Below are 19,992 nucleotides of genomic sequence, written 5' to 3'. Positions count from 1 at the left end.
ATTGTGTAGATTTATTGATTCCCCTTAGCTTGATTTTTACTGTTTGTTTTTATCCATAATCTTATACAAAGAATAAATAAAATCGTATTAATATACAGCATAGCAGAATATAAATCGTTTATTTAATTTAAATTTTATCAAATATATATTTAAATGAACACTTCGTAGTATGTCAAGATTACACCGTCTCCTTAATAAAACATCTCTATAATATTGTATCTTAATCATTATTTTAAACGATATTGTACATTCTAAATAGGAAATATGGTATCCTGTGAGTCCAAGTGTCATAAATCTATGTCACTTTTTCTTTGGCAAGGGCGGTGGGACTAATTTTACACCGGAAAAATACGGATGATTCAAACCTTTTCTAGCTGTTATCCTTTCATTGGGATCATATATCAAGAGTTTCTGTGGTCGAAAAAATAAATTATTAGCGATGTAGTAGATAGTAAAAAGAGAGAGAAACTGGTCGAAGAATCATCAACATCTCGAATACCTACCATGAGTAAATCTTTGGCTTCGGCATCTAAAGAAGGTACGACTTCGTCCAAATCACACGGCTCCCATCTAGGAAACATTGATTTGTAATCACGAAGCTGTGATACACCCGGCCAGATAGTTTCATCTGGCGTTCCAAGTGTACGAAATATTCTAAATAATTGATCTATCTCAGAATCACCTGGAAAGAGTGCTCTTCTGGTAGCCTGTAAAAAGATAAAACAAAACAAAACAAAAACAAAATAAGATAATAATTAGCGCATATTAAAATCTAGATCGTGTAGACGTAGATATCGTTATTTCTATATCTTACAAACCATTTCTGCAAAAATGCAACCAAGGCTCCATATATCCACCGCACTTGAATACAGCTTAGTCCCTAACAGAATCTCTGGTGCACGATACCAGAGTGTCACTACTTCGTGTGTATATGTTCTTACGGGAATCAAAAAAGTTCTAGCTAGACCAAAGTCAGCCAATTTTATGTAACCTTCGCGATCAATTAATAGATTTTGAGGTTTTAAGTCTCTATGTAAAATACGATGTAGATGACAAAAAGAAATCGCCTTTAACAACTGATAGAGGTAGCTCTGAAAATAAATATCTTTTTTATGTTCCACATACTGTGATTTTTATACCTTTTGCATTGCTTTTGAAACCAATTTTGCTCCAAAGAACGGATACATAGATACACGCAAACTGTTTATACTAAATTGATTTCTTTTTTTCTTTTTTTTTTTTTTTTTTTGTCGCAAGCACGAATGGAAAAAGGAGAATAATAAATAAATGTACCTCCTACCTTTACAAGAGCTTGATCCAAGCCACTTTTAACAGAGTCTAATAATTTTTTTAGATCCTGTTGGAGAAACTCAAATACAAGATATAAATGCTTATCACCATCCACAACATCAAATAACTGCACGATATTTGGATGGGCAAGTTCCCTCAAGAGCGATATTTCTCGTATAGCGGTTGATGGTACGCCTTCACTTTCCCTGATTCAAATTCATATTTCATAATTTGAAAACATATATTGAAACATATTGAAACAATGGATTTTATTATATAGAATTTTCTCTATAAAAAAATACATATTCACAGCTGGATATCGGATATCAACCTATAGTATAGTAACCCATTTTCTAGCAGTTGCAGTTATAACGGCAGTTATAGCAATTATAGGCGGGCATAACACAATGGAACAAGCTGAATAATGTGGTGCTACGACAATATAGTGTAACGTGGCCCCTCCAGATTCAGCTGACCCCAATGTGCAAGTTAGCATGTATGTTAGCAATGCGGATAAGCGAAAGACTGGTCAATATGAAGTTGGCCTAGAGTCTGAAAGATAACTTTATAAGATGCGTGATAATGATGTTCTTGCGAGGCAAACATAAGAAACTTATTGAAGACTGGATAGCTCGTATACCATTGAAGCAAACTGCTTAAGAAATCATATAAGTGCTTTAGCTTGCATTAGCTTCTTTACATAATTTGTGTGTGTGTGTGTGTGTGTGTGCGCGCGCGCGCGCGCGCGGGCGCGCGCACGCGCGTGCCTGTATGCGTGTTACGACTTTACATAATATTATGTTTTTCGTTTCAATATAAAAATAACATTCATAGGTACTAAGTAAAAAATTACATTGCAAGTAACTTTAATTTAAATGGGAATAGAAATCAATTATGAACTATTTCTATTAGCAGTAACATTTTATTCTCATTCAAAATTAATACCAGTCAATTCAAAGATTTATATATTCCTCACAGTAAGAATAAATTAGAATCCTGAAAGCATCCTTTTCTGTGTTAGCACGAAAAATTTTCATAGATAAACATTAAATGAAACAATGTACTATTAGCTGGTAATGGATTAATTAAAAAATCTTGTTGTTCGTGTTATTATTGAGACACTAATCATAAAATTACAATGTTTGTATTTACTATTTTATTGAAGGACCTGAAATGAAGCTTTCGATCGACGAAACTACGTTTCCAACGGATAGGAAAGAAGAATTATTAAGGGTTACGAGCATTCCATTATTTTTATAAATCCCTATATAAAATTACATCAAAACGGAACCTTTCACAGGTGCATTAGAAAATAAAGATAGATAATAATCAACATACGTCTCTAAACGAATCTTCTTGAGCGCCACCAATTTGCCGGTCAGCTTATCCTTCGCTTTATATACCACCCCATACGTCCCTTCCCCTATTTTTTCGATCTTGACGAAATTATCCATAACCTCAACGTCACGCTCGACGTCGTCGTTTCCTTGACACGCCGTCGTTGTGTCTTACTTTCGTTGACGCTACTATTTTGAATAATCTCGTTCTTACTTTTGCTCGACGATGAACAACGCCGAAGATCGCGAAATACTCGGCTGTCGGCCGAGCCGTCCTTTATTGTTGTTGGTGTTTATCAACAACGAAAGAGTGCCGCCACACACGGCAGAGTCTTCCAGCGCGTAATTTTAGGCGTATGCGCAATAGCGACATAGATATATATGTTATACAAAGAAAAATTATCTAACAATAAGAAACGAAAAGAAGTTTTCTTCCAACTTTTAAATTAATCCTTTGAATATATAGATCATCTCGATGATTTTCTTTTATCGTATTATAATATGTTCTCTATGGAATCTCAGTTAGTTAAATAAGGATTTTGAATGTACCGCCGAAAAAAGTCTAGAGTTACTAGCTGTACTGATATTAGTTATGAATAACTAGTTACCAGTTACCAGCTACTAGTTACTACTCCCTAGTTACTATTTACTAGATATTATTTACTAGTAGTTGCACTTTATCAGCTGTTACTAGTTAATTTTAATCACGCACTAAGCGTATCCAAAGTATTAGCAGCGGGTTACTTCATTTTATAATAATCTGATTATAGATCAAAATGGGGTCGAACAAACGGCATAAAGCAGAAAAAAGCCGCGATATCAAGAAGAAACGTCATCGTAGCCGTTCACGAAGCCATACCCCAGAACGCGAGAAAATAGATAAACATAGACATCACAAGAAACATAAAAGGAAAGAACGCAAGGACTACGATAGCGATGGTTAGTATCCTATCATTTTTCGTTGTTTATCCATCACGTAGAAGCGTCATCATAATTATAATTGAATATAACACATTGAATTAAAGGCTTTTTTAAAACAACTATCGCATCCTTTCCGAGAATCAAAATTATTAAAGATTCGAATTTCATATTAGTATGATAAATATACATTGATTTATATTTATCATCAACAATAATAGTTAAGACTTAAAGATGGTTGACATTTACAGTTGAAATTGTTAATGCACCACCGCCTCCAAAAATCTCAAGATCATCGCATCCTTCGACACCTCCTCCACCTGAGATTTCCAAACAACATAGTCCATCTCCTATAAAAGATGGCATGTCACAAACCTCTTTATCCATTGAGGAAACAAATAAGCTTAGAGCAAAGTTAGGTTTAAAGCCTTTAGAAGTTGATAGTACATCGAAGGATGATCCTAATAAAATTAAGGATGATTTGGGTGAATTCTATCATAAACCAGCACCCAATGCTAATGATCAGTTAAAAACTCAAAAATTGAAGGAAAGAATTGGCGTTCAAAAACAAAAAAGACAGATTGAAGCTAATTTGGCGAAAATAAAATCATTAGGAGATGATGATTCTGACGACGATACAAAAGCTTGGATCGATAAAAGTAGACGTTTACAGGAAGAGAAGAAAAAGGCAGAAGAAAGGGTAATAATTGGTGTTCTTAATTACATATAAGTGATCCTTACATAAAATCTTATTTTATTTATATTTTAGGCCAAAATGTTGGATCAACTAGATGAAGAATTTGGAATTGGGAATCTTCTTAAGGAGGAAATACATATTTCTCGTAACCTGGCGTATACGGAAAAGGATTTGAAGGGTTTGACAGTGGAACATGATATAGTGAGTAATCATTTTATCATGATAACTGTACTGCTAAATACACTTTTATCAGAGATTAAAAATAAAATTTGATAAACTTTAGAAAAAAGTACACAATTACATTGATCTGTCTTATGATATTTTATAGGAAAGTATCACAGAAGGCAAAGGAATGGTTCTAACGCTGAAAGATCAGGATATATTAAATGAAAAAAGTGATGTACTTGTGAATGTGAATATGGTAGATGATGAACGATATAAACGAAACGTCCATAACAAAACTAAAAAATCTGTTTATAATGCGTACGAGGATGATAATTTGGATGAATTTGGTCTATCAAAGAAAAACATTTTAGATAAATATGATGAAGAAATTGAAGGAGAAAAAAAGGATAATTTCGTATTGGGTACTTATAATCCGATAGATATAAAGCAGCGTCGCTCAGAAATTGTTAAACACCGTTTAGCAAATAAGAAATTAGAATCACTGCAAACGAGAGAACCACAATTGGCTAGCGAATATTACAATGAGCAAGAGTTGGAAAAGTTTAAGAAGCCAAAGAAAAAGGTTAAAACCAGATATGAAAAGCAAATTTGTGTGAAAATATTTGTATTATTACTAGTAAAAAAATCATTACTATGTGATACTTCTTATATTTATTAATTTAATTTCTTCTTGTTTAGATGCGAAAAATAAGAACGAAAAGAAAATTGAAGGCAGAAGACCTGATTCCTCAAGAAAATGATTATCTTCGAGATTTAGGAAGTAGGAGAAGCAAAAAAACTGAGGATGTAAAAGAAAATGATGGTACTTTAGACGTAGACGATTTAGAAGGTATATTTACTGATATATATATTCTGTTTTTTTCCCCAAAAAGACTTTATTTTGTCAATAATTTTATCTATAATTATTGCAACATATTTTATGAACAGGCCCCAAAGAAGATTTAACGGGAATAAAATTCGAAGACGACGATAAGGAATTAGAATTGCAAATGGCTTTGAAGAAAGCGCATCGATTAAAAGAATTACAAATATCGAACGTGAAAAATGTCATAGAAACTGTTAAGCAAGAATCATCAGTTTTAGACGAAAATCAATCAACGAACATAGTTCTTAATGCTACTGCAGAATTTTGTAGAACCTTAGGAGACATTCCTACGTATGGACTTGCCGGTAATAGAGAGGAAAATGGACAAGAACTTATGGTACATTGATCTATCCCTTTCTTTATATTTATTTCTAAATGTATATATAAAAATTATATATCCTTTTTATTTCTATAGGACTTCGAAGTGGATGGTATAAAGGATGAAATCGTTTCCGATGAAGAAGAAGATGATGGTCGTGGTGCATGGAATACAGTTCATTTAGGTATTTGTTTTCTACTACTTTATTATATACGACTTATATCTTTTTATCGTAAGAATTTTTAATATTTATATAAATCACCTATTTTACTTTCTCAATATCATGTTCAGATGAAAGTAAATCGGAGCCTGTAGCACTAGAAGTTGCAATTCTAGATGCAGAACCATCGCTTGGCCAAGGTGTAGGTGGTGCATTAAAACTAGCAATGAGTAAGGGATATTTACAAAAGGAAGACAGTAACAGACGATCTGCTTCTCGTTTCGCACATTTACAAGCACAAAATTATTCTATAGAAGACAAAACATATGGGTATATTTCTTTTCCGTCTTTTCTTTTTCTACTGTATTTTCTTACTACTTTACATTGTTGGGAGAGAAAGAGAGAGAGAGAGAGAGAGAGAGAGAGAGAGAAAGAGAGAGAGAGAGAGAAGTTATAAAAAGAAACAATATTTAGAAGCAGTTTTTAATGAATTTTATCAAAATCAGTTACTCATCTTGTTTAATTTCCAAATTTTTATGCATCGAATGTAAACAAGCATGATTTGTCGAAATATAATGTACATACACTTACGTATTTTCTTTTTCTTTTGTAGAGATGATGATAAATTTGGAAGAAGAGATCGTTTCAGTGGTCCTACATCAGATTTTAAAGAGAAAGAAGGTTTTAAGCCAAATGTTAAATTGGAGTACATAGATGACGATGGACATGTTTTAAGTGCAAAGGAAGCTTTTCGCTATCTTTCACATAAATTCCATGGAAAAGGACCAGGAAAAAATAAGGTTATCTATTATATTTAATGTTTTTTATTAATTGTATGTGTAAAAGAGAAATTTTTATAATGTAAATATTGATACAGGTGGAAAAGCGTATGAAAAAAGCTGAACAAGAGGTTTTAATGAAAAGAATGTCTTCGACAGATACGCCTTTAGGAACACTTAATTTATTACAAGCAAAACAAAAAGAAACTCAATCACCGTATATAGTTCTTAGCGGTAGTAAACAAATGCAAACGTAAATACTTTCTTTTATTTTATGTCATTTATTAATATCAAGTTTTCTAAATATTTCGTTTTTTCCAGGACTAGTATATCAAAAATAAAACATTGAAAAGAGAGAAATATCATATATATCAGAAAATGTAAAAATACATCATTATGTAAAATAGCACTGGTATACAACTAGGCCATAAGGATTCTTTGAATACACTGCTGCTGTGAAAAGAATAAATACTTGATAATATATGTATTTCACTTCAATATCGCATCAGTCGAAAGCTTTTACAAAATAATCGACCTCAGTTTATTACTTGTGTACAATTTATTTTGCATGAATACACACATGCATATTATATGTATTTTTACAAGTTGATAAACTTTCATAATATAGCTATAATTTGTTTACTCTGGTTATATCTATTATGTGATAAATGAATAAGTAGACAATGATGTTTTAAGTGATCATACTTTGTAAATAAATATTTGGATATTTAATTACACAAAATCGCGATGAAACTTTTATAAAATATATTACATATTGAGACTAAATTTAAGTGATTTGCCTTCACTTACAATTTGCAATGAATGTTTATTTCTAATGTAACATCTCCATAGATTGTTGACTGAGGAGATTGATGTATGGTCAGACAGAGTATTGAAAATCAATACAAATTTTTTCGTAAGTACAAGAATATCTTAATAAAAAGTTCTATACAACTAACCTGACATAATTAACGAACATAATTTTTTCATATAATTGGATTGCGATTCTTGCATGAGACTCGATACCAAGTATTGTTTTCTTGTATTTGGTAATTATTTGTATACTTGTATTTAGTAAGTTAATAAAAAATAATTATATACGCGCGCGGGCGCACATATATAGACGAGATTTCAAGAATATTGCATGTTCGATAATCAATCCACTGTGCATAAAACTTTTATTTCATTCATTAATAAATACTTACAGAAAATCGAAAAATTTTTATCGTTTAAATTGCTTCGTATCTACAAATTCTTATATCATCAACTGGATATCATCAGATATTTATATGCTCAGTGAATGATCATGGATATCATTTATTATGGATATCACTAATTATATTTTAATTTTTAATTCTTACTAAGTACATAATTACTAGCGTATAAACCCTTCATGTTTTTATGAAATTTAAATATATTACACAGAGCACGTTTAGTATTTTTTAAATTAATCCTCTTCACAAGTTTTTTTAATTTTATTTATAACGTATGCATTGAAAATCGATAAGAGATTCAACAATTATAATATTGTATTTCCATCTGTCTATGCGAATTTCATTGTACACGTGACATAATGCGTATACGCGACGGTCCACTAAATCTCCTAGCTGCCGTTTATTCTATGGTACGTACTATAACTAAGCTTCGTCCTCTCGTTAATTGTAGATAATTAGAATATTTTATCTAATGTACGTCCTTGTTTTATATACTAATCGATTGTCGTAAACGTGATTTTCGCGCGTGAATATTCACAAGTTGTGATATCGTTTTGTTTAAAAAATATCCGCAAAAATAAAATCGATGTCTTCTATAGACGTTTTCTATTTCGAAATATATTGTCTTATTTTTGGCAATATCGGTACCTCTTTCACTTTTTGACGATGTAGCAATTAATAATTTGCCATTAATTATACTTCATATATCGTATTTCGTATTATATTTGATTTTCATATACAGAGGCACGCACACACACTTATGCATACTCCGTATATGGTTATATCCTATATAAACACACACAATTAATTTTATGTCCTACTAATCAATGTCACATTTTTTAGACTTCCAAAAGTTATACGTGCCGGAAAAGAATGGCAAACGGATAGAGAAAACAATTATACATAGATATACACACGAAGCAGTTTTACATCGCTAGAAAATCTTAGGATATCGATATGGAGACGATTATTTTACGTTTTAATATTATAATTTTATATTTTATAGTTATATTTTAATATCATAGTCTTCGATGATATACGAAACAGCAGATGTATATTTGTCGTCATAAGATTCATCAGTAACAAAGAAATTATTATTCCGAAGCTCTGGGAAAAATTTAAAGAACCGTAATAAAGCGTTATGAATATCTTTTGCAACTTGAGTTTCATTATTAGTATAGTCTTTATCATTCCTAACGAAATTATATCCAGTACCACTCGGATTATCAACGTAAATTAAATTAAGAGAAATACTCCAGGAATACTTACGCGCTGCAAGCGTTGTTAGAATTATGCCTTGTCTAGATAAAGCACGTCCAGACAGCTGCCTAGAGGAAGGAATACTGCGACTAACGCGTTAGTAAGGACGACGAATGGAGGAAAGTCGTGCCAAGGTCGATCTCTCCGATCGTCCCTAGTTTATTTACAAATACTTTTCACTACAAGACTTCCCAAATTCTCCGAATTGTATACGATGTATATATACACACGTGGTAACAACAATTTATCACGCTTGACCGGTTTTTCTTTCGTTGTTTGCCGGAACAATAGGTAGAGGAACCTTTAAGCTATTATCTATGCTAATATTTATTATCTTTCTCTTTCTACAAAGAGCCTCTTGTATGTATTCAAAAACAAACTTACGTGTGCGTAACGAGACATTGCTATAACGACGATTTAAACGTTTTAAAATTAACCTTATCCTTTACTTTCATGCACGAATTATCGTCGAGAAAACATCACTTTTTGACACGATTTTTTCAAACAAAACGAAGCGCGTATTCGAAAGTTCGGAAGAATCGTATTCTCACTCGAATATTCATCTCTGAAGCGATCTCGTTCGTCAAAATCGTTAAAAAATTATACCTGTATTTATCGTTGGCGTAAACCAACATAAAACAACGAGCGATGGACTGTCAACAAAAACGGACCTTTGAACGAATCGGATGGTTACTCTCACTTTCTAAAAGCAGAAACTTCAAAATCAATACTTTCCTCGTACTAACATCGAAAATAATACACATTTATATGAAAAATAATCGTACGCGGGCGCACGAACATTTTCCTTACAAATATATTTTCACGTTTACGAGCTTTATTTCTACAGATATCAAATCGAAATGATTAATTTTCACAGTTTGATGCAGCAAGATATCCGTTTAGATAGTTTGTAATTTCGTATATCATATTTTTAACGTTTCCATATTATTATACAAACAGATCGAAACAACAAACACGTGGGGAAGCCATTGTAAAGATGACGTAACGCGTACGCGGGACGGTCCATAGCTTCCTTCCTGCCGCTTAATCCGCCATTCCGAATTAGTTCGTGGCACGCGTCGCAACCGAGCTTCGTCCTCTCGTTAATTGCAGTTAATTAGAATATTTTATCCAACGTACGCTCTAATTTTGTATATCGATCGAACGTCGAAAACGCTATTTCCACGGGTGAATTTATTAACATCGATCACGCTCAACTACGAAATATATTCTACTGCGTTCCTTAACCTAACAACCATACAAGCCATCGTTATTTTCGATGATAGAATGCGAGAGGTACGACGTCTGCATTTTCGTCATCAATTTTACTTATTTACAATAATAAATGGCGTTCGACATATAACGACGACTGGTAAGCGTTAGTTGAAAAAGATTATCATTTCTCGTCGCAATAGTCGCTACATGAACGTTTAGTTATACAGGCGTCAAATTGAAACGAATAATTTTTACAGTTTGGTGTAACAAGATATCCGTTTAGATAGTTTTTAACTTCGTATATCATATTTTTAACGTTTCGATATTCTCATACAAATAGATCGAAACAACGAACACGCGGGGAAGCCATTGGAAAGATGACGTAACGCGTACGCGCGACGGTCCATAGCTTCCCTCCTGCCGCCTAATCCGCCATTCCAAATCGTTTCGTGGCACGCGTCGCAACAGAGCTTCGTCCGTTCGTTAATTGCAGTTAATTAGAATAGTTTATTCAACGTGTACCATTATTTTACATACCGATCGAACGTCGAAAAAGCGATATCCGCGGGTAAATTTATTAACATCGATCACGCTCGACTACGAAATATAACTTATTCTACCGCATTCCTTAACCTAACAACCATACAAGCCATCGTTACTTTTGATTATAGAATGGGAGAGTACGACGTCTGGATTTTCGTCTTCAATTTTACTTATTTACAATGAGAAATGGTGTTGGACACACGACGACGAGTGGTAAGCATTAGTCGAAAAAGGTTCTTATTTATTATCGCTGTAATCCTTACTCGAACATTTTATCAAATCGTAACGATTAATTTTCATAATTTTATGTAGCAAGATATCCGTTTCGATAGTTTTTAACTTCGTATATCATATTTTTAACGTTTTGATATTTCTATACAAATAGATCGAAACAACAAGCACGCGGGGAAGCCATTGCAAAGCTGACGTAACGCGCATGCTCGACGATACAGCTTCCTTGTTGCCGCTTAATCCGCCATTCTGAATCAGTTCGTGGCACGTGTCCCAACCAAGCTTCGTCCTCTCGTTAATTGCAGGTAATTAAAATATTTTATTTAACGTGCACCATTATTTTATATACCGATCGAATGCCGAAAACGCGATTTTTCCGATAAAATTTGTTAACATCGGTCGCGCTCAACTGCGAATCGTAAATTGTACCGCGTTCCTTAACCTAACATAACCATATAAGCAATCGTTATTTACGATCTTACAACGGAAGAGCTACGACGTTCGCATTTTCCTCATCAATTTTACTTATTTACAATAATAAATGGTGTACGACACACAACGACGACTGGTAAGCGTTAGTTGAAAAAGATTATTTTTTATCGTCGCAATAGTCTCTACATGAACGTTTAGTTATACAGGCGTCAAATTGAAACGAATAATTTTTACAGTTTGGTGTAACAAGATATCCATTTAGATAGTTTTTAATTTCGTATATCATATTTTTAACGTTTCGATATTCTCATACAAATAGATCGAAACAACAAACGCGGGGAAGCCATTGGAATGATGACGTAACGCGTACGCGCGACGGTCCATAGCTTCCTTCCTGCCGCTTAATCCGCCATTCTAAATTGTCTCGTGCCAAGCGTTGCACTCGAGCTTCGTCCTCTCGTTAATTAGAATTATTAGTTAATTAGAATATTTTATCTAACGTTCACTCAGATTTTATATAGCGACGAATACCAAAAATGCGATTTCCGCGAGTGAATTTATTAATAACGATCACGCTCAATTGCGAAATATAACTTATTCTACTGCGTTCCTTAACCTAACATAATCATCTAAGCCATCGTTCTTTCGATTATAGAATGGAAGAGGTACGATGTCCGGATTATCAATTTTACTTACGTACAATAAGAAGTGATATTCGAAACAGGACGACGAGTGGTGCGTAGTAGTTAAGAAATATTGCTATTGTCACTAATCTTTTCGGGAAAGTTTAGTTAATTCTATATTTACCTTTTCAGGACGTAAATTCTGTGAATTCGTTCGTGAGCGTTAACGATACAGTGTGCCCTGTGTTCCTAGAAAGAAGCAAGATGGATTCGGCTAGAGTTCAACAGAGTAGACGTCTTCCATTTAAGTTTATACATTCATTCTTCGATTAAGCAGTGTTCTTTCAGCGAAACTTCTTTTAGTAATTTGCCGTCAGAGTATATTTTTTGTTCGATTGTACATTTTTTGGGAAGTGCGTTTTATATACGTGGAATAGTTGATAATTCGGAATTCATTCAAATTGATTAACGTTGATGTAACATTTCTTTAATTTTACATTAGTGGATTTTACATGGATTCTTTCAACCTTCATCGTCGTCATGTGATTAATAATCGACATCATCAGGATAGGGAGGAGTTGTGCACGGTCGTCACCGCGCAGTTGAATCTTTCTAGACGCAACCCACTTTTTATCGAGCACTTGTTTATGGTCGAGATTTGTCTCGTACCATTTTCTGTGCATTTACGCTGGTTGCTCTGCCTTCGTCCAGCATTATAAAATAACCGAGGACATTCTACTCTCCTCCTTATTTTTTAGACCTGCTTCAGATGTCGTTAATTGATCTCACGTCGAGGACGATCGATGGGAAAATCTATGTACGCGAACGCGCTTAATCTACATTATTTTAACGAGTCGACGTCCGTCTTGGAATATCACTGCGAAATAAAAATTGTAGACTTTTCGTTGATAGTACATGACAGAACGAATACTGCTTAAATCACGGAGTGGATGTATCATTCGACGGATCGTTTCCTGATTGCTGTAATGCGGTTGACAGTTCTTTAGCCGTAAGATATTTTTGAATTATTCATACTTTTACTGCAGCTGTATTTCGTTTTGTATTCTGCAGTTTATTTTATTGTGGGTTTCTCAGAAAACCGATCTCTTAATTTCATTTTTTTTTCTTTTTTTCAACCATTAATAGTGCACACCTGCACTCTACTTAGATATGATCTTAGAAGAAATTCTACAAGATATTGTATAGAAATGATCTAGGAGAAATATGTAATTGCATGCAGGCTTATGTACATTTTCCTTAAAAATATAGTTTTCACGCTTAGGAGCTTTATTTTGAGAGATATTAAATTGAAACGATTAATTTTCATAGTATGGAGTAGTCGGATATCAATTTAGATAGTTTTTAAATTCGTATATCGTATTTTTAATATTCCGATATTTTCGTACAAATAGATCGAAATGTTACAAGCACGTGGGGAAGCCATTGCAAAGGTGACGTAATGCGCAAGCGCAGCGGTCCACAGCCTCCTTGCTGCCTCAGAATCCACCATTTTGAATAATGATTGGCACGTGTTATGACCAAGCTTTTTTCTTGCAGGTAATTAGAATATTTTATCTAACGTACGCTCTAATTTTATGTACCGATCGAATGTCGAAAACGCGATTTCCACAAGTGAATTTATTAACATCGATCACGTTCAATTGCGAAATATAACTTATTCTACTGCGTTCCTTAACCTAACATAATCATCTAAGCCATCGTTCTCTCGATTATAGGATGGAAGAGGTACGATGTTGGATTATCAATTTTACTTACGTACAATAAGAAGTGATATTCGATACAGGACGACGAGTGATGCGCAATAGTTAAAAAATATTGCTATTGTCACTGTAATCTTTTTGGGAACGTTTAGTTAATTCTATATTTACCTTTTCAGGGCGTAGATTCTGTAAATTTGTTCGTCAGCGTTAACAACACAGTGTGGCCCATGTTCCTAGAAAGAAGCAAGATTGATTTGGCTAGAGTTCAACAAAGTAGACGTCTTCCGTTTAAGTTTATACATTCATTCTTCGATTAAGCAGTGTTCTTTCAGCGAAACTTCTTTTAGTAATTTGCCGTCAGAGTATATTTTTTGTTCGATTGTACATTTTTTGGGAAGTGCGTTTTATATACGTGGAATAGTTGATAATTCGGAATTCATTCAAATTGATTAACGTTGATGTAACATTATTTCTTTAATTTTACATTAGTGGATTTTATATGGATTCTTTCAACCTTCATCGTCGTCATGTGATTAATAATCGACATCATCAGGATAGGGAGGAGTTGTGCACGGTCGTCACCGCGCAGTTGAATCTTTCTAGACGCAACCCACTTTTTATCGAGCACTCGTTTATGGTCGAGATTTGTCTCGTACCATTTTCTGTGCATTTACGCTGGTTGCTCTGCCTTCGTCCAGCATTATAAAATAACCGAGGACATTCTACTCTCCTCCTTATTTTTTAGACCTGCTTCAGATGTCGTTAATTGATCTCACGTCGAGGACGATCGATGGGAAAATCTATGTACGCGAACGCGCTTAATCTACATTATTTTAACGAGTCGACGTCCGTCTTGGAATATCACTGCGAAATAAAAATTGTAGACTTTTCGTTGATAGTACATGACAGAACGAATACTGCTTAAATCACGGAGTGGATGTATCATTCGACGGATCGTTTCCTGATTGCTGTAATGCGGTTGACAGTTCTTTAGCCGTAAGATATTTTTGAATTATTCATGCTTTTACTGCAGCTGTATTTCGTTTTGTATTCTACAGTTTATTTTATTGTGGGTTTCTCAGAAAACCGATCTCTTAATTTCATTTTTTTTTCTTTTTTTCAACCATTAATAGTGCACACCTGCACTCTACTTAGATATGATCTTAGAAGAAATTCTACAAGATATTGTATAGAAATGATCTAGGAGAAATATGTAATTGCATGCAGGCTTATGTACATTTTCCTTAAAAATATAGTTTTCACGCTTAGGAGCTTTATTTTGAGAGATATTAAATTGAAACGATTAATTTTCATAGTATGGAGTAGTCGGATATCAATTTAGATAGTTTTTAAATTCGTATATCATATTTTTAATATTCCGATATTTTCGTACAAATGGATCGAAATGTTACAAGCACGTGGGGAAGCCATTGCAAAGGTGACGTAATGCGCAAGCGCGGCGGTCCACAGCCCCCTTACTGCCTCAGAATCCTCGTTGATTGCAGGTAATTAGAATATTTTATTTAACGTACACTCCTATGTTATATACCGCTAGAATATCGAAAACAATTTTCGCTGGTAAATTTATTAACATCGATCACGCTCAATTACGAAATATAACATATTTTACTACGTTCCTTAACGTAACATAACCATGTAAGTCATCGTTACTTTCAATTATAGAATGGAAGAGGTAGGACGTCCAGATTTTCGTCATCAATTTTACTTATTTACAATAATAAATGGTGTTCGACACACAACAACGACTGGTAAGCGTTAGTTGAAAAAAATAGTTATTTATTGTCACTATAATATTTTCGAGAACGTTTACTTAATTCTATATCTACTTTTTCAGGATGTAGACGTGATTTCTTTCGTTATTGTTGACATTACATCGTGGCTAGTTTTCTTAAAAATAAGCAAGATGAATTTAGTTACATTCGAACAGAATTGACATCTTGACAGTACGAACGCTACTTACATCGTGGAAGGAAGCGTTCCTTGATCTAACAACCAGCTAAGGAATCATTATTTTCGATGATAGAAAGAAAGAAATATAAAGTTCAAAATTTTCGTCATCAGTTTTACTTATCTATGATAAGCAATGGTATTGGACACAGGACGACAACTGATAAGCAATAGTTGACATATATTATTATTTATTTTCACGTTACCCTTTACGATAACGTTTAGCTAATTCTACATTTATTTTTTCAGGTTATAGGCATTGCGATTTCGTCCGTTATTGTTAACAATGCATCGTGGCCCGTGTTCCTTGAAATAAGCATGGTGAATTTAGTTACAGTCGAACAGAATTGACATCTGTTTACACATTCATTCTTCGATTAAACAGTGTTCTGTTAACGATACTTTTACATCCGAGTATATTTTTCTTCCGATTACATTTTTCATTTAATATACATCGAGTAGCTGATAATTCAAAGTTTATTCAAGTTGGATAACGTTATCGTAACTTCATTCCTTTAATCGATGAAAAAATTTATTTAAGCGAACGCGTCTTAAATAACACTATTTCAACGAATCATATGGTCTCTCTTGAAATATCGCTGCGAAATAGAAACGATAGGCTTTTCGTCGATAGTATACGACAGAACGAACACTGTTTAAATCGAAATATATGTGTTAATTGGGTCGTGGATTCCCGGATAGCAGTTCCTAAGTATCACGCTCGTTAGAGCAAGATGGTTCTTTATTCTCTTGTCTGATGAGGAATACTTAACATTTTGATATTTTTATTATAACACTATTTTTATTAACTTTGTTAATTTTTTTTTTTTTTTTCTTTTAGGAAGCCTATGTTGTAATTTCGTTCTACTGTTTGGATACGGATAAAAGAACAATTCAACGCTCTAGTTGGAAATGGTCTTTGTAAAATTGCGACTCATGGTTAGCATTGTTTAATGATATTTTAGTATTTTTTATCGCCATGTACTTTATTATAGGTTTCAATACTGCATTTTTATTATTTTCCTAAAATAGGAAAGCCTCCTTCCTCTAGGATCTATCATGAATATGAAGATGAGAAAGGAAAGGAAAGGAGCCAGGAAGATGCGATGGAAGCAATAACGAAGGATGGAATCTTGAAGAATCTTCCATTGGATTAAAATCAGCAGGAAAACAACGCTTCCTTCATTTTACCGAACCGAAAGAAGACTCGCCTCTCCTTCGTGCGTATTGCTTCTTTAAATCTGCTTAAGCTCCAACGTTCTACGTAATTCTCGGCGATTTTGCGCACCCCTAAGCGTTTCTGCGTGACACCCTAAGCGATCCTGCGATACCCTAAGCGTTTCTGCGATACCCTGAGCGTTTCTGCGATACCCTGAGCGTTTCTGCGATACCCTGAGCGTTTCTGCGATACCCTGAGCGTTTCTGCGACACCCTGAGGGTTTCTGCGACACCCTGAGCGTTTCTGCGATACCCTGAGCGTTTCTGCGATACCCTGAGCGTTTCTGCGATACCCTGAGCGTTTCTGCGATACCCTGAGCGTTTCTGCGACACCCTGAGGGTTTCTGCGACACCCTGAGCGTTTCTGCGACACCCCCGAGCGTTTCTGCGACACCCCCGAGCGTTTCTGCGACACCCCCGAGCGTTTCTGCGACACCCCCGAGCGTTTCTGCGACACCCCCGAGCGTTTCTGCGACACCCCGAGCGTTTCTGCGACACCCCGAGCGTTTCTGCGACACCCCGAGCGTTTCTGCGACACCCCGAGCGTTTCTGCGACACCCCGAGCGTTTCTGCGACACCCCGAGCGTTTCTGCGACATCCCGAGCGTTTCTGCGACACTACCTTGAGCGTACCTTGGATACCCTAAGCGATCTTGCATGATACCCTGAGCGTTTCTGCGACACCCTCAGCGTACCTGCGCAATCCCTAACGTCGTATTCTGTTCAATTCTCAGCGTTTTGCGTAACCACCAGCATTTCAAACGATTCCCCTGCTTTAGTCTTGCGCATAATTGCGATGTTTTACGAAAAATTACAAGATAGAAACAAATTTGTTAGAATCATTGTTATAATATTGTTGGAGTTTATAGAGCGTTGAAAAAATGAAACTTCAATTGGAAGGTAGTACATCAGTTGATTTTTTCTTTCCGGAATGTTAACATAAAATTGTTTTATACTTCACAAGATATTACGTGCGGTGCAACGTTTAAGCGGTTGTATTATTGTTTAAATCTTATTTTATATCGACCAATCGTATATTATAGATTCTTTAAATAATTGTAAAGTGATAGAAAGCATACATAAACTTGGGTGCGTTAAGAAAACTATTATTTAAGTATAATTTTATATCGAACAAACGTATATTGTAAACCGTTTAAATAATTATATAGTGATAAGAAGCGTTTATAAACAATGGTGCGTTGAGAAAAATATTTAAATATAATTTTAACTCGAGTAAACGTATAGTATAGAATGTTCAAATAATTAGTTAAACTAATAGAAAGTATACATAAATTCTGATGCGTTGAGAGAATTATCGTTTAATTATAATTTTATACCGAACAAACGTATATTGTAAAATTGTTTAAATAATTGTAAAGTGATAGAAAGCATACATAAATTTGATGCATTAAGAGAATTTTAGACCACCGTTGGGCGTATCGAAAACCGTCGTCCAGTATTTATCCGTAACAACAAACATCTTTTTAGACAATTCTTAGGATATCGCGTGACCCCAGCTTCGCGAATAATTGAAATGCTCATATACTAAAAAAGAAAAAATATTATTTTTATCATTGTAATAAGAAAGCGTCGAAAAAAAGGAAGGCAGTATGTAAGCAGATTTCTGTTCTGCGAAACGTTCGATTAAAATTATTTTCTACGTACTACGAGCGGTATAAAGCTTGAGCGGCGGGGTTGTATTCTGTAAATATTAGTTTGATACTACCGAGCGTACATATGTAGCGTACATTGCTTAAATGATTGTAAAACGACAAAAAATAAAAATGATCTAGGTTTAGCGCGGTTCAACGCGGTCCAACGCGTGTACCGGAAATTTTAGGGCATGGTAGAGCGTTTCAACTACCGTGAATCCATTCGTGCGTAATTAAGCGTGTTGCGTAATTCCGAACAGATTGGCGTAACCCTTAGAAATATTGCGTAAACCCCTAACCCTTATTTAGGTAAATTCTCTGGCTCTGCCAGACGCAACGCAGCGATTTCGCCCACTACGTGGTTTGGCGTAAGTATCCATTTGGCAAGGTATGGTTTTTTTTACACGTAAGTCCTATCGATTTTTCGCAACGTCCGACGTGGACACCCAGAGTTTTGTCTTTTTCAGGTTATCTGCAACCTCGGAGTTATTCATTTACCTACATACTATCGAGATTACTGAAGCGATGGTATTTTTTTTTGCATAATGTTAAGGGCATTGCGTCGTTTTGAACGAATGCGCGTAATCAGTAGTTTCTTTTTTTTTTTGTATGAAGCCCACCGTATCTATATAATCCTTACAAATTTTGTGTAAACCTTTGCGTGTATTCAGCCGAACTTCTGTGGTCTAACTTCGGTGTAATCCAGACGCGACCCAACGATTTGCAGTAAGTATTTTTCTCACTTAAATGCCTTTATGTTCGTTCCGTAATTCTACGCGTGTTGCGTAAATTGCATAGTATCTGCAACCCGCAGCTCATTTTCCTAGGTACCAGCGAAGTTATTTAAACTGCGGCATTTTTTTTTTTCCATAGTTCGGGATATTTTCGTTTTATCCGAAGAATCCGCGTTTTTATATAGCCTAACGTCTCTGTGTAAACCGTGGCGTGTATTTAGCTTCATTTTAGCGTGTCTACTTAACTCTAACGTTTCCACATTATCACTTAGTTATCGACCGTATTTTTTTTTTTTAACGTGATCTCTATTCGTCGCGTAATTCTTCGCGTATATAGTAATTTGGAGGGTATTTAGAGCCCTAGCTTATTTTCCATGATACTTGATGGGTTACTTACCAGACAGAATATTTGCATAGTCCCAGGGGTACTTCCGATGAATCGTTGCAATGTCCAACTTCTTTACAACGCCAAGCGATTTTGCGAAACCTTTGCACGATTTGAAAGCCCTAGTGTAACGTCGTAACGTAGCGTAACGTATTTTTACATAACGATCCCGAGATTTGTCGAAAGTACTTGTTTTTTCTTTTTTCATAATGGTTGTCGGAGGTTTTTCTTTTTGACATTCTTAAC

The 19,992-nt window shown here is 34.7% G+C and overlaps 2 protein-coding genes and 1 long non-coding RNA gene across 10 annotated transcripts; 2 read left to right on the top strand and 1 right to left on the bottom strand.

Moving 5' to 3' along the window:
* Window positions 1-93: 93 nt before the first annotated feature.
* LOC127068445 (cyclin-dependent kinase 2-like) lies at window positions 94-2,972 on the bottom strand. The gene is made up of 5 exons (XM_051004682.1): window positions 2,629-2,972; window positions 1,301-1,496; window positions 819-1,091; window positions 504-707; window positions 94-411 (listed from the first exon to the last, which is right to left on the bottom strand). The coding sequence occupies exons 1-5, from the start codon at window positions 2,742-2,744 to the stop codon at window positions 301-303; spliced, it is 900 nt and encodes a 299-aa protein (XP_050860639.1). The 5' UTR covers window positions 2,745-2,972; the 3' UTR covers window positions 94-300.
* Window positions 2,973-3,319: 347 nt separating this feature from the next.
* Window positions 3,320-7,509, top strand: LOC127068412 (U4/U6.U5 tri-snRNP-associated protein 1). Its single transcript, XM_051004549.1, has 11 exons — window positions 3,320-3,566; window positions 3,797-4,245; window positions 4,315-4,443; window positions 4,571-4,990; window positions 5,107-5,257; window positions 5,356-5,630; window positions 5,709-5,796; window positions 5,904-6,102; window positions 6,386-6,572; window positions 6,650-6,804; window positions 6,873-7,509. The coding sequence occupies exons 1-11, from the start codon at window positions 3,404-3,406 to the stop codon at window positions 6,898-6,900; spliced, it is 2,244 nt and encodes a 747-aa protein (XP_050860506.1). The 5' UTR covers window positions 3,320-3,403; the 3' UTR covers window positions 6,901-7,509.
* Window positions 7,510-10,163: 2,654 nt separating this feature from the next.
* On the top strand, window positions 10,164-18,773 carry LOC127068481 (uncharacterized). Of its 8 annotated transcripts, none has more exons than XR_007782928.1 (12): window positions 10,652-10,808; window positions 10,912-10,996; window positions 11,169-11,319; window positions 12,102-12,181; window positions 12,262-13,078; window positions 13,482-13,626; window positions 13,806-13,815; window positions 13,967-14,786; window positions 15,206-15,295; window positions 15,474-15,559; window positions 15,646-16,697; window positions 16,791-18,773. It is a non-coding gene; the product is annotated as an uncharacterized LOC127068481 (long non-coding RNA). The 8 variants fall into 8 exon arrangements; XR_007782927.1 differs by lacking the exon at window positions 13,806-13,815 and having other exon boundaries at window positions 10,653-10,808; window positions 15,646-15,897; window positions 16,008-16,697; XR_007782924.1 differs by lacking the exon at window positions 13,806-13,815 and having other exon boundaries at window positions 10,653-10,808; window positions 15,646-15,931; window positions 16,008-16,697.
* Window positions 18,774-19,992: the final 1,219 nt, after the last annotated feature.

Source organism: Vespula vulgaris, chromosome 13, assembly GCF_905475345.1.
Source record: "Vespula vulgaris chromosome 13, iyVesVulg1.1, whole genome shotgun sequence".
NCBI lineage: Eukaryota > Metazoa > Arthropoda > Insecta > Hymenoptera > Vespidae > Vespula > Vespula vulgaris.
Note: the sequence above shows the minus strand (reverse complement) of the source record. Positions and strands in the feature narration are given on the sequence as shown.